Source organism: Theobroma cacao, chromosome 3 (genome assembly GCF_053813885.1).
Source record: "Theobroma cacao isolate CCN51 chromosome 3, ASM5381388v1, whole genome shotgun sequence".
Taxonomy (NCBI): Eukaryota; Viridiplantae; Streptophyta; class Magnoliopsida; order Malvales; family Malvaceae; genus Theobroma; species Theobroma cacao.
Window position 1 is genome coordinate 36,577,538 of NC_142641.1, and position 13,312 is coordinate 36,590,849.

At 34.3% G+C, this 13,312-nt stretch overlaps 2 protein-coding genes across 2 annotated transcripts; one reads left to right on the forward strand and one right to left on the reverse strand.

Moving 5' to 3' along the window:
* The first annotated feature begins 1,735 nt into the window (after positions 1–1,735).
* LOC18605177 (CASP-like protein 1F1) lies at positions 1,736–2,808 on the forward strand. The gene is made up of 3 exons (XM_007038030.3): positions 1,736–2,051; positions 2,165–2,288; positions 2,393–2,808. Exons 1-3 carry the CDS (start codon positions 1,852–1,854, stop codon positions 2,612–2,614), a joined length of 546 nt encoding a protein of 181 aa, XP_007038092.1. The 5' UTR covers positions 1,736–1,851; the 3' UTR covers positions 2,615–2,808.
* Positions 2,809–5,384: 2,576 nt separating this feature from the next.
* On the reverse strand, positions 5,385–7,581 carry LOC18605178 (ARM repeat superfamily protein). Its single transcript, XM_018118011.2, has one exon. The coding sequence runs from the start codon at positions 7,271–7,273 to the stop codon at positions 5,621–5,623; it is 1,653 nt and encodes a 550-aa protein (XP_017973500.2). The 5' UTR covers positions 7,274–7,581; the 3' UTR covers positions 5,385–5,620.
* Between the last annotated feature and the right edge of the window lie 5,731 nt (positions 7,582–13,312).

Consider the following 13,312-nt stretch of genomic DNA (forward strand, 5'->3'; position numbering starts at 1 on the left):
ATAACTTGAAAGCTTCTATTAGCTAATTGCATTTGCATGCGTCAAGTTAAGACTTGAAGAGGATGGGTATATGGCAGAAAGATGAGGCTAAGGATACCTCAAGTAAAAGTCATTTGAACGAGACACAATCAACTATTGATAAGCAAGAAACAAAGAGATAGAAAGAAAGAGAGATTGCTTGACAAGGACTTCTGCTACTTATAACAGAACGTACTCCTATGCAAAAAAGGAAAGGCAGACAGTTTGTATACAAATAACCCGAAAGTGAATGCCTGACCTTCTCAATTACTACCGGTTTGTTTTCTAGTCTCTTGGAGACGTGTCGTGTCAATCTCCTTTCTGGAAAAGCCAGCCTTCTTTTCTGCAATCTTGGAAAATTAGATGAAATTTGCATGAATTTGAGCAATTTCTTTACAACACTTTAAACTATTGAAATCTGGCGACTTTGGGTATACATATATGGAGTATGTGCAGAGTGATCAAAGGTAAATTTTGCATATTATTTTATCTGAAACATGTTAAATCAATTGGAAAGAAGATATCCTCTTTTCTGTTGAAACAAGTTTTCAGAGTTTCAGTTTTAATTAATGTTCTTTTTCCAAATGAATGGAAGACATTAATTCATGGATGCATGGAAGGTATACATTCAATTGTGAATAATATATATATATATATATATTTATTTATTTATTTATTTTCATTTATATTATCAATCATTACCAAATTCGCAGTTTTTATTTCGAAAATTTTAAATATTCATAAAATACTTAGTTATATTTACAAACAAAAAGAAAATATCGACAGAGATATCATGTTTTTTTAAGTAAAACAGAATTTAGATTTCAAAAAAGAAAAAAAAATAAAAAAGGGGCAGATTTATCAAAAATAAAAAATAAAAATTAAGCTTCACATGCTACTAGCATTAGTTCCGTAATCCATAATTAGAGAGATTTAACTTCTCATGTAAGGGCACTGAAAGCTCTTAAACTTCCTTGTGGGTGCGTATACCTTCAAGTAGAGGAAGCTTAGAGATGCTTAGTAGTAAAGTCGTGAGTAATTAGACCTCTTTTTCCGCACTAAAGCGTTTATGAAATGCAGCCAAATATAATTTAAGGATTTTGTATGGATCTCAAGAGAAAGTTTGTTGTATTTAGAGCATCTGGAAGACTGGGATATCAGTTACCGAGTTCAAGTCAAATCCTCAATTTTTCATTTTTTCTTTGAATAAAACAAATGGGTGAAATGAAGCAAAGAACAATGCCGAGTACCAGACTGCCAAATGTGTTACAAGTTCTTTGTTTGTAGAAGCTTGCTTTTATTAAATGATGGGACAGCAGCATTGTCCATTGCCCCAGAAACCACTCAAATACGTTTCAAAATGATTTTACATACAATCCAAATCACAGGCTTTCATTATGTTTACGTCTTCTCTCTGTAGTATCTGATATTGATAACCTAGTCCACTCACTACCCGAATGTTTAGCCTGTTTCCAGGAAAATTTTGCCAGTCAAAATCAGCTAATGGCCGATATTAGTGGCAACTCTTATCAGTCCAAACTCTGTACCCAATTTCCAAGAATTTAGCCAGCTTTATTTATTTTATTTTTTTAGAAAAAAAAATGTGTGTTCTAGACTGAAAGTTGAGACACCACCGTTTTCGGCGCTTAAGCAGATCATCAAATATATTATAGTTGTGAGTTGTGACATTGAAAGATTCCTCACTTTCTTTCTTCTATAAATACCCTCCTTAGCTTCACTTCCGTTTTCCTATAACAGTTACGTCTACTATTTGCTTTAGCATTTACCTTCCCTGTTTTCTTCTCTGTATTTTGTTCTGTTTCTTGCAACGCAATGGAAAGCATTGAAGCCAAGTTTCCAGAAAACCCATCTCTCAAAACACACAAACTTGTCCTTGGAGCACAAATTTGTTTGAGAATTGTGGCGATTGCGACCGCATTGGCTGCCACATGGGTGATGCTCACTTCCAAGCAAACAGTTATGGTTTTTGGCATACCATTCGATGCTCGATATAGCTATTCTTCTGCTTTCAAGTAAGAAAAGGAGAGACTCAATATAACAAATAAAATACATGCTACAAAATTTTAGAGCTCGTTTTTTTGTTGTATGTGAAACTGCCCGAGTGCTAAATCCTCCATTTTTTCAGGTTCTTCGCCTTTGCAAATGCCTTTGCATGTGGCTTCACTGTTCTCTCCTTGTTGTTTGTGTTCTTCTTCAGCCGCCGTGGCCTGACTCCTGCTAACTACTTCTTATTGTTCCTGCACGATTTGGTATTGTCGGCTTTATACAAATCCACAAAATAATATATTTAGCAACAGGTTTTTGTTCACCAAGATGTTTGATAATTAATATTCCGGGTGCTTGGCCATGGCAGTTGATGATGTCGCTGGCGCTTTCCGGTGTGGCGGCTGGGACTGCAATCGGATACGTAGGCCGCTTCGGTAACATCCATGCTGGTTGGTTGCAAATCTGCGACCGTTTGGGCAAATTCTGCCACAAGGTGACCGCTTCCTTGATATTCTCTTATCTGTCAGTCCTATGCTTGCTGGTTCTTACCATCATCTCCGCTAGCAAGTCTAGACAAATTAAGGTTTAGAACTCCTTAATTTGGGTTGACAGACGGATGAGATGAGAGACGGGCGACCATGACGATGACTCAATTCGCATTTCTACAAACTTTGTTTACTCTTCAGTGGGAAAGGAAACTAATTAAACTTTCCTTTTTACTATCTTTCCTTGCCATCTGTTGTAACAAATACAACGATGATATGGTAGGTACATGTTGATCTTGAAATTCGAAATTTAGTAAATGGATGGATGGCTTTAAATTCCTTAATAAGAGAGTGGGGAATATATGGAATTAGAAACCAGTTTGGCACAACACCTATAATTTGTAAGAATACCATATGTGGGCCATTGTTTGAGTAGCTAGGAAATGTCAGGCTTAGACTTGGTACGCTACTAAACTAGTGACTGACATAAATAATAAGGAAAAAGAAAAGGTTGGATAAGTAACTCCACTCACCCCAAGCGATTGAAATGGAAAGATGATCTACGAAAAGTTTGCCTCTCTCATCCAGCTTCCTCCCGACTTTTGCTATCAAGGATGACCTTTTCCGTTTCTTTTCCCTTCTATGATACTCTCCACATTATAAAGTATTTAATACATGCTTCATAACTTGATAATCACAAAAGTTTGAGAAAATTTTTTATATTGATTACTAACCCAACTCTTCTCCTTTATCCTAGCTAGCTACCCAACATTAAAAAGGGAAACTCTCGACGTCCATACATATACATACATGCATATAAATAAGTAGAGAACATTGCCATCCTCAATTCATTTTTTTAAATTTTAAAAGCCAAAGAGGAAAATAAACGCCTGATTTCACCAGCAACTTGGGTAAAAAGAATAACACCTTTCTTCTAAACAAAGATGGTTGAAAATTGCCTGCTCAAGTATTTGTAACTTCTTCCATTATTTGTTTTATTCTCTCATCTATCTCCCTGATCTTCATGGGGGGTGGTCTGGCTGTGCGAGAGGGATGACAAATGTGGAGAGCCCAATCTTTTACGCACAAGACAGGGTGAATTCCATCAAACCCACTTTTCAGGATCCAGACTCATTTATGATTTTCGTACTTCTCAGAAGCGGGCTGGGGCTTGTGGAACAGAACGTGGCCTGGGGCAGGGCTCCAAGTTAGAGGCACCAATGTTTTGAAGTCCAACAAATGCCACCAAGGGTAGGAATCAGTCCTCAGTTGGTTTATTAGCTTATTTAAGAAAAGTAGGGTTGATTTTGGTAAATACCAAATACAATTGTTTACATAATAATTTAAAGTAACCTTCTCCAATCCCCAACATGAGAGTATTCCTCTAATACAATGGGTCTTATAAGTAACTATTTTCATTCTTATAATATATTTTTGCTTTCCTCTTGTTATTGTGTTCTTATGCAAGAGCGACTAACTGTGACTTGAAATCTCTTTTTCTTAGTCTCAATTTGCAATGAACCCCTTGGTATGCTAATATCACAGAAGCTTCCTTCAAGACCTTTTTTTGTTTTCCGCCAACCATTACCATATCCATATTGATTATTGAACTATCCTCTTATAGTGTTTCCACATGGCGTAGAAGGCAAAGGCGTCCCTCTCTTTGCCATTTCACAGGCCTTTAATCCAATAATACTATACAATATCGACAACCCAAATTGCTCCATCCTTCATCTCTAAGTTTGAACAGCTAAGCACGCTTGTGCATTTTCTTCCCACTGTTCATAATACTACTACTTTCCTCCAAATGATTGTTTATTCTTTCTTTCCTTAAAGTCGGCATTGATAAATTTTTAGCATTCCTTCTACAACAAGGTTCAATATTAAAAAAGATAGATTCTCTATGTAAACAGATAAAATATAATGGATCACCAAATTCTACGGTTCACCAGACACACAGCTGTGTATTTCCGTGCCCCTTTGCCATAGGCAGGAAGGTTTCAACCAAGCAGGTTTCACAACCTCTCCCGACCCTTTCCTTTTCCTTTTATCCAACAAGAATCCATCAATATACGGGCTAAGTCAATTTTGCAAACAACTTTAGGTAGGTGCTTACCTGTTAAGGTAACAGCCAGCAGAAGATTGCGAAAGAGGCGTAACATGGAACAAATGCACATGGTCAAGAACAAATGCACGTGGTTTATACCCACCATTATATGGATATAACATCAGCCAGACATCCAAAGAACTAAACAAAACTATTTTTCAAAATAAACTGTGATAATATAGTTTTGCTAATTATATACAGGAATTGAATGAGAAGGATTGACAATGATGGAGTAGATCCTTCTGGGACCCCAGAATATTGACAGCAGAAGATTTAGAAGAGAGCTGGAAAGAGGAAGTGCTTGCCTGTTTAGGCAAGGATCAGTAGAAGTTTGCAGTGGTTGGAGAACATGGACGGAGACTAAACTTAGAACAAATGCAGCCACATCCTTGCACACAAAACACAGTCACTAAATTGGCTTGCAATGATTAGCAAATTCACTCCTGTAAGGCCTATGTCTAGCAGTGAAACGAGCTACTCCTTGTGGAATGAAAAAAAACCAAAATTTAGTTTCCCTGATGCAAACTCTTACTGAAATTTCTGAGCATCCTACACTGGCAGAAAATGGTTAATTGGTGTATCAAACACCTAAGAAATGAGAAAAGAAAGCAACCAGCTAGCAGAGTCAATATAATATAACTTAATTCAGTTAGGACTCAGTCATCATCAACAACCTCTTTGTGAAGTCAATAAAAACTCCAGAAAATCGTAAAAACAGAAACATGAGGTTCATACATGACAGAGCTGCAAAATGCGAAATCATTGAATTTTGGGTAATAAAAATTGAACACCGCTCTAATTAGGTCACCAAACCAAGATTATGTCTCTACACTAAAAAGAAAGTTTTCTCCACAAGCAATTACACTAAAGATATACTCTAACTCTAAACAAATCAACATCCACTACGAACAAGAAAACTAAATAAAATAACAAGAAATCAAAGTAAAAACACAACTATTGTACATACAGTTAAATGCCCCCATTTTGTAGATATCTTCCGTTGCTATGGTCTGGCGAAAACACCCCAAATCTTACCCCTACCAAGACTCTCCAATAGCTTCTTAGCCCCTTCAACATTCATCTCAACCAGTTTCTGCAAGTACACACAAGCACCAGCAGCAACCATTTGCTTCCTACATTTCTTAGAATGTACAAGCTCTGACAAGATCAAAACAGGGTATTTTTTATCCAAATTCTGTATCAAATGATCCAATAACTGCACCGCATTTACTATTCCTCTTTCATCCTTTTGAAAAACCTTTCTGTTACCGGCGTACAACATGAGCGTGGACAGTGCCATTGCAGCAGCTTCTTTTTCTTCAACAGCCTTGCCGTCCATCATTTTAATCAATGCCACGGTACAACCACATTCACCCATTTCTTTCCTTGTTTTCGAGTTAAACCCAAGCTCATAAACAGCTCTAGCAGCAGCAATTCTTACCCCTAAAACCCCACAGTTCAAAACAGCCACGAGCCTGGCAACGAAACCATCAGCAACCAGAGCTTCTGCTATAGGGGAACAAGAAGCTAAGCGCCTAACTAACTCAACCGCAACTTCAAGACTTTTTGGGTTTGGAGATGAATCCCAGAAATTCTTCAAACATTCAATCCCACCTTCCTTAACGATCAAAAGCCTCAAATTTTCATCATCAGAAACCAAATTACACAAACACCCAATCGAATTTTCTTGTGCTAAGGCAGTCCCTGAAGCAGCAAGCCCGATTAAAACAAAAACCGCGTTTTCTTCAATAAAATTCTCTTTAATTTCATCAACAGAAGCTAAGTTTTTCAAAACCCCGGCTGCAAAAGCTTGAGAACCCGGTGTGCCAGCTTGGCAAATCTCTAAGAGAGACGAAATCCCACCTCTGGAACCAATTGCTCTGGCGTTTTCTTTTGAAAAACTTAAAGCTTGTAAAGCAATGCAAGCTTTTTCCTTTGCGAAACCGCTTCCGGATTCAAGAACTCGAAGCAGATGGTTCAAAAGCAACAGACCTTCAGCGATCAACACGTGTTTGCTTGACTCCACCGTTGAGACCCTCGAGATGGCGGCGACAGTCTTTTCTTTCATTTCTAAAGAGCTCGAATCCAGTAAGCGCACGAGCACGGGAACCACACCCTGCGCCACGGCTATCATCACGTTTTTGTCGTCCTCTTGGAGTAATCCTAAAAGCGAGTCCATGGCCGAGCTTTTAGACTCGGTGGTTCCGATTTGTAACCGAGTAATCAAGTTTCTAGACTCGACTCGTACGGCTTCTTTCTTTGACGAAGAAGTTGAGACGGCGCCGTCTTGGAGCACTCCACTCCGAATCAAAATCTCGCTATCTTTGATATGTCGATCTAGTTTAGCCAAAACGGCGTCGATGTCGCTCTGGGTCTTGAGTTTTCCCTCAGTCAAATCGGCGAGCTGACATTTCTGGGAAAGCGAGACGGCGTCGTTCAAGGTTTGGGTGATGGAATAAAGTAGGTCGACGGCGAGAGGGTTAGAGGAAGAAGCGGGAAAGTCGGAGAAGTCAGCGAGTTGAGCCTGGAGACCAGAAAGCTTGGATTTGATCAAAGCCCATTTGCCTTTGAAATTGTTGATGTTTGGGATTTGTTCCGAAAGGGAAGCCAAGAGATGATTCGAAAGAGAAATCGGGTCGTTTTCTGGTACTTTCATGGTGGCTCTGCTCAGACCGATTTTTCCCTCGCTTTTTATTTTTCTTTCCTGATTTTCTGTTCTGCTGATTAGAAAGTTTGTGCAGTGAAAGAGAGAAAAAAAGGAAAACAGTGCATAAAATATAAAAGCAGAGAAAAAGAAAAGACTTTAGGGTTGAGAGTCTACGACTCTAGAGAGAGTGTCAAGAGTGTTGGGAAACGACGGAGCCGAGATGTACTGGAGGAGATATACTGTGAGAGATGGGAGGCGTTGTTGAGTATCAGACGCAATTCAGAAGCGTGAAAACACGGGCTTTTGACTTGTACATTATTGGAATTTGGAATGGATGGATGATTATTAATAGGATTAATTGCGGTTCCCGCCGGCAGTAAAATTATATCCCTACACTACTTCCATTATTGTGCTAGGCTCTATATTATAAGGACGACGTTGTATTTAAAGATTTTAAATGGTGTTGTGATTGCCTAATGTTTATAGGTGAAACACTTGACTTGATATTAAAGTGTTTTTTTTTTTCGTTTCTATTAAGGAATTTAAACAAGGGAATTAAAGATGGATGGGCATTTGTTGGATCATGAAATTAATGCAAATAAATTCATAAGTTCAAACCATGGTTTTGAATTTGAATCATTGCTTCAAATGCATAATGTTTACCTTAAATGAGGATTTTTTTTTTTGAAATTGGGTTCATCATGAAATAAATTTCATTGTTTTCTCAAACTAATAAATTTTGAACTAAGTAATTGTTGTCTATTTTCCTTTCACAACCTAATAGACAAACATCATGTCCATTGGTAGTACTATATTTAATTAATACATTATTTATTAGAACATGATATTATTCTATGTGATCATCTATATCCCACTTGTCTATCTCAAATGTTTTTAACATGCAATTAGTGACATTTGCTTGATTCCACTGCTACTATTATTTACGTCCGTCCCTCCATTTGATAAAAAGTGCTTTCTTTTTGTTTGATAGTATTTTGGAAGAGGTTCAAGCAAAAATGCTGTTACTAACCCAAAATAATAATAATAAAAACCATTATTTTATGTTTCCCACCAAAAAGACCGAGTCAAAAGGGGAAGAGATGCTGGATAGGAGAGTGGAATACACGGCACAACAAAATCGAGAGATAATAAAGGGTGAGGAGGTTTCTGTGATGATTGGAAATTGAGCCGAAAAGGATAGCAGTCAGAGACACAGAATCGGAGGGCTGACAGAAATTCAAAGACTTAAAGCGGTGGGATCCAGCCCTTTCCAAGTAAATACCCTATCTGCCCTTTCTTTTATTTTATTGCAAATGACAGGTCGGACAGTGAATTTTCCTATTCTCAGTCACATCAACTTTCATTTTTACTGTCACAGCCCTTTTACGATCGTCAGATTGTCCTACCAACCATTATCTACCTTGAGTGATGATTAATTTCTGACTCGGTGGGCCTTGACGAAGTTATAAATGTCTTTGGGGCCCATTAACATTTGTTCATGGGCTTGGATTCGTGCGTATCAACTACACCAGCCGACGGAACAGCAGCTCCTTCGGTTTTGTAGTTTGACTAGATTGGAAATTCATGCAGCAATATTGAATTTTTTAACCCATTATTTGAAATTAGAAGAATTACATTTATTAAGTTTAGCATCAAAATCAGGTAGGTATCTCATTAAAATCTGGACAAATAGAAAATTTCAATTCTAATTTAACAAATGCATTCTCATTCTCATCCTAACTGAAAAGTCTATGCTGATTTCATGCTAAAAAGAATTATTTATAATTAATTAATGTGTTAGTCTTTTGCTTTGCTCAATAACGGCATTAATAATTTGGTGCATAATTTAACAACTTTGGTTATTAAAGCATAAATAAGCAAGTTTTGAAGTGACAGGATACATCCTAAAAGCAGTTGAGAGGAGAGTTGACAATTTGGGTTTTCTAAGTAGTAACTTATAAAATAATTTTCATCAAGTCAAATGTTGGAGACTTTTTTTGTATGCAAAGTCGTGAAATTGGTGGGCATCTTCCTATGCAGAGATATAGCAAAACAAAGACGATGACTTGGTCAAGCTGCTAGACATCTGAACGGTCGAGAATTTTTACGGCATTTTTATTCAGTTATTCATGCTAAGGGTTGGAGAAGTAGAAAATCTATTATTATATTACTAATATATATACTCATATACCATTAAATAGAGACCTTAAGCATTATTTAAAGACAGATATATGATTAAATAATATATTTAAAATATTTAATTATCATATAATTGATACAATCATATGTGAATTTTTTAGTTAAAAATGTATCTATAAACTATTCGTTCTTGATAATAAAAAATAAAAATATATAATTAATTATAATAGAAATGTTCAAATTGATTTAAAATTTTTTTTTCTTCCAAAAAAAATTAACTCTTTTATTTTTATATGGTAAATGCAATACGCTTAAAATCTTGCTTAAATAAATTAAAAAAATCATTTATATCATATTATTGTTTTTATTATTTCAAAAAAGAAAAAGAATGAAATTGAATAATGTGTAATATAAAAATAATATACTTGATTAAATAAAATATAATAGGATTAAATAATATATTTGAAATATTTACTTACTTTACACATAACATACTTATCTTATAAGAAGTGATACAATGCATAAAAATCATATATATTCTTAACTTTATTTTTTTGTTAAGTAGAATGATTTAGTCTAAACATTAGGAACCAATTTTTTTTATAAAATAAGGCATAAATTTATCATTAAACAAAATCTTTCAGTACTAAGTTCATCTTTTGTCTTACATTTCTTTCTATCAACAATATATAAAAGTGAACTCTTAAAGAAACTAAATTGTGCTAGTGTTGAATTGTAAGCATTGGGCCATGACAATAATGACAGCCCAATAATGCATCATCCACGTTTTGGTTCGGTCTATGTCATGTGGGAGAAGTTGGGAGGAGTTGGTTTCTTGTCATATCAAAGGCAACTAAATCATTTATGGCACGTTTGGTACGGTGAATAGTTATGCTATTTCTCCTCTATTCTCGATCATTTCCTATTCCTTCGTTTGATACCAAATTGAAATACGGAATAGCAATTTCGCAAGAATAAAAATTCTGTCAAATAGGTTAAAAGTCAGTAATAGCTATTCCCTTCCCCCTCCCCAGTAATAGCTATTCCATGGCTCATGGAATAGTTTTCAAATATATAATGACCAAAATAGCCCTTATAACCTAAAAATATTACAACCCTATACCTATAAATACTTTTTTTCTCTCATTTTCCCTTTTCTTTCTCTCTCTTCTCCCTCTCTCATTCTCTCTCTAACTGGAACTCAACACCGACGACGGCGACGGCAGCAACCGAATATGATCGGAAAATGTCGATCTAGTCCTTTTCGATAATATTGAACCGAGATCCAGCCAGATCTGGCACTCCACGGCCAGATCCAACCGTGGGGAAACGCCGATCTGACGCCATAGTGGCCAGATCCGGCCAGATGGTGAGCCAGATCGGCGTTTTGTTACACCGGTTGCCTTTCCGGCGACCGGCCCATGAAAAAAAAAAGGCAAAAATAGAATAAAAAAGAATAAATTATTTGTAAAATTTAAAATATTAATATTTTATATATAATTGAAACATTATTAATATTAATATGATTAAAATATTAAATATTTAATATTTTAAATTATTAATGTTTTATTTATTAAATTATTAATATATTTAATTTTTAATGAGTATAAATAAAAATAAAAATAAAAATTATTAATATTTTAATCAAAATAATAGTAATTTATACATAAAATATTATTAATTAAAATATAAGTAATTAAATTATATTAAAATATTGATATTTAAATTATTAATATTTTAATTAATTATAAATTATTAATATTTAAAAAATAAAATAAAAAATAATTATATATAATAAAAGGTATTTTTGTTTTTTTATTTTCTATTCCTTTCTTATTTCAAAGCTATTGTTATCAATCAAATACTGTAATAAGTCATAATAATTATTCCTACTCTATTCCATTCATCATATCAAACTACATAATACTTATTCTATTCTATTCCCATCTCATTATATTTTCACGTAATAACTATTCTATTCTATTTCTATCTATTTCGAGAACCAAACGTGCTGTTAAGGAAAGAAAACGCAGTAGTAGCATTGCTTATTTTAGGCAGTCAGACGGTGTCGGCAATGGGTGCAGAGGTACAATGATTAGGCAATGATGTATTATACTATCCCCGCCGGTGCTATTATCTTTTATTAAAAATTTTAAAAGAAAAAATATGGGAAGGAAATGGCCATTCTGAGAAGCCCTCGTGTTTCCGGTTTGGGCCAACAAGAGCTAAAAGTGAAAACCTTCGTTGTTCCCATAATCTCAGCAATCAGATCAAATCATCCTAATCACTCGTCTTGTCATCCTTAGGCCTAAAGTGAAAATCCAATTCAATTTCACACCTTATATGTATCTATTCCCTTTTATTTATTTTTGAATAATAATTAATATAAAAAATACCAATATTTTTTAATTGTTTATCAAAAATTAATTCAATTATAATTGCAAGGGTTTATATATAAAAGATAATTAGCATTTTAATTATATATAATATTAATTTTTAAATTATGTTATACAATTAGAATTAAAAAATTCATTCAATACAATTAGAATTTAAGGAAAATACTCTATGTAATTAGAATTTTTATATATTTACAAATTAAATAAATCTTATTAATATAATTAAAAATATTTAAAATAATAATTTAGAAATACCATAAATAAATATGATTTGTTTAATATCTATTTATTTAGTCATGTTCATGTATTAGATAATTATGTTTAGTACACAATTAAGACTAGTTTATTGATTTATATAAATATTAATATTTTTATAATGATTAAGATTTATTGATGTTGAAGTTTATTATATTTGATAAATATTATGATATTTATAATTTTTATTATAAATTAAAATAACAAAATTATATTTTAATTGTATTTTAATTGTGTTATAAGTCATATAAATTTTAATTGTATTAATCGTGTAAATAAATCTTATAGTGTCATGTCGTATAAAATTTAACCTGATATATTTAATAAATATATTAATCATGCTATGTTACAAAATTATTAAACATAACAATATATGTATTTTATTAATAAATCATATCATTTTCATATTTATCTAAATAATTCTACTTTATTAGAAGTCCTTGTTCATGTCAAGTTTGAGGGCCAGCTCATATTTCTTATTTTTTGTTTTCTTCATCTTTAAATGATGGAAAGGCTTCACGAGAAATGATAACGTTATCAAGAGTACGCCTATTAACCACAAAAGCACATTGGTTTTCTGTGTTCAGGAGACTTCTTTAGAAATAACCTTCTAAACAGAGTTGCAGAGTCTTACTGGCCCAAAGGGAGAGGCCAATTCAGGCCCTTTCTGTTCTGGTATCAGCCACATTTACCTTGATACTGCTCCAAAATCTTTGAAAGAATATTCCACTGAAGCCATGAGGATATGGTACTTCATAAGCAACTAGTTGAGGAACTTTTTTAACTAGAAATGCATTCATTTCCTGTGTTACCACCTGAGGAACGTGATCAAGCACTGTACCCAATCGACATTTGAAGTTTATTTAATAATGGTATTTCTAATGTTTACATGCCTACATTAGTTGGGTCGTAGGATTGCCCTACTCTGCTCCCAACTTAAGAAATACAAGCAGTATTAACGAGGACATAAAAAGAAGAATGTGGCTTGTTGGCTTGGCAAGCAGAGATACGTCAATCCACTTTTCAAGTTACAACAATACCTTGAGATTCCATATGAGAACCCAAAGGGTATAAAGTCGTATGCAAGTGAAGGATTGATAGGTGTTGCTGGGGCGGTACTTTTGAACCCAAGAAGCTTGGAATAATGAAAAGAGATTGCCAAAAATTATGCCACGTATTTGAAAACCAGAAGTTGAAAGAGTCAAATGATGCGATGTTGACACGCATTTGAGTCAAATTGGAACAAATTAATAAAGCT

Coding starts and splice junctions, on each gene's coding strand:
- LOC18605177 (XM_007038030.3), top strand. CDS start 1,852: ATGGAAAGCATTGAAGCCAAGTTTCCAGAAAACCCATCTCTCAAAACA. Junction 2,052..2,164: donor AGCTATTCTTCTGCTTTCAA/GTAAGAAAAGGA, acceptor CCATTTTTTCAG/GTTCTTCGCCTTTGCAAATG. Junction 2,289..2,392: donor TATTGTTCCTGCACGATTTG/GTATTGTCGGCT, acceptor TGGCCATGGCAG/TTGATGATGTCGCTGGCGCT.
- LOC18605178 (XM_018118011.2), bottom strand. CDS start 7,273: ATGAAAGTACCAGAAAACGACCCGATTTCTCTTTCGAATCATCTCTTG.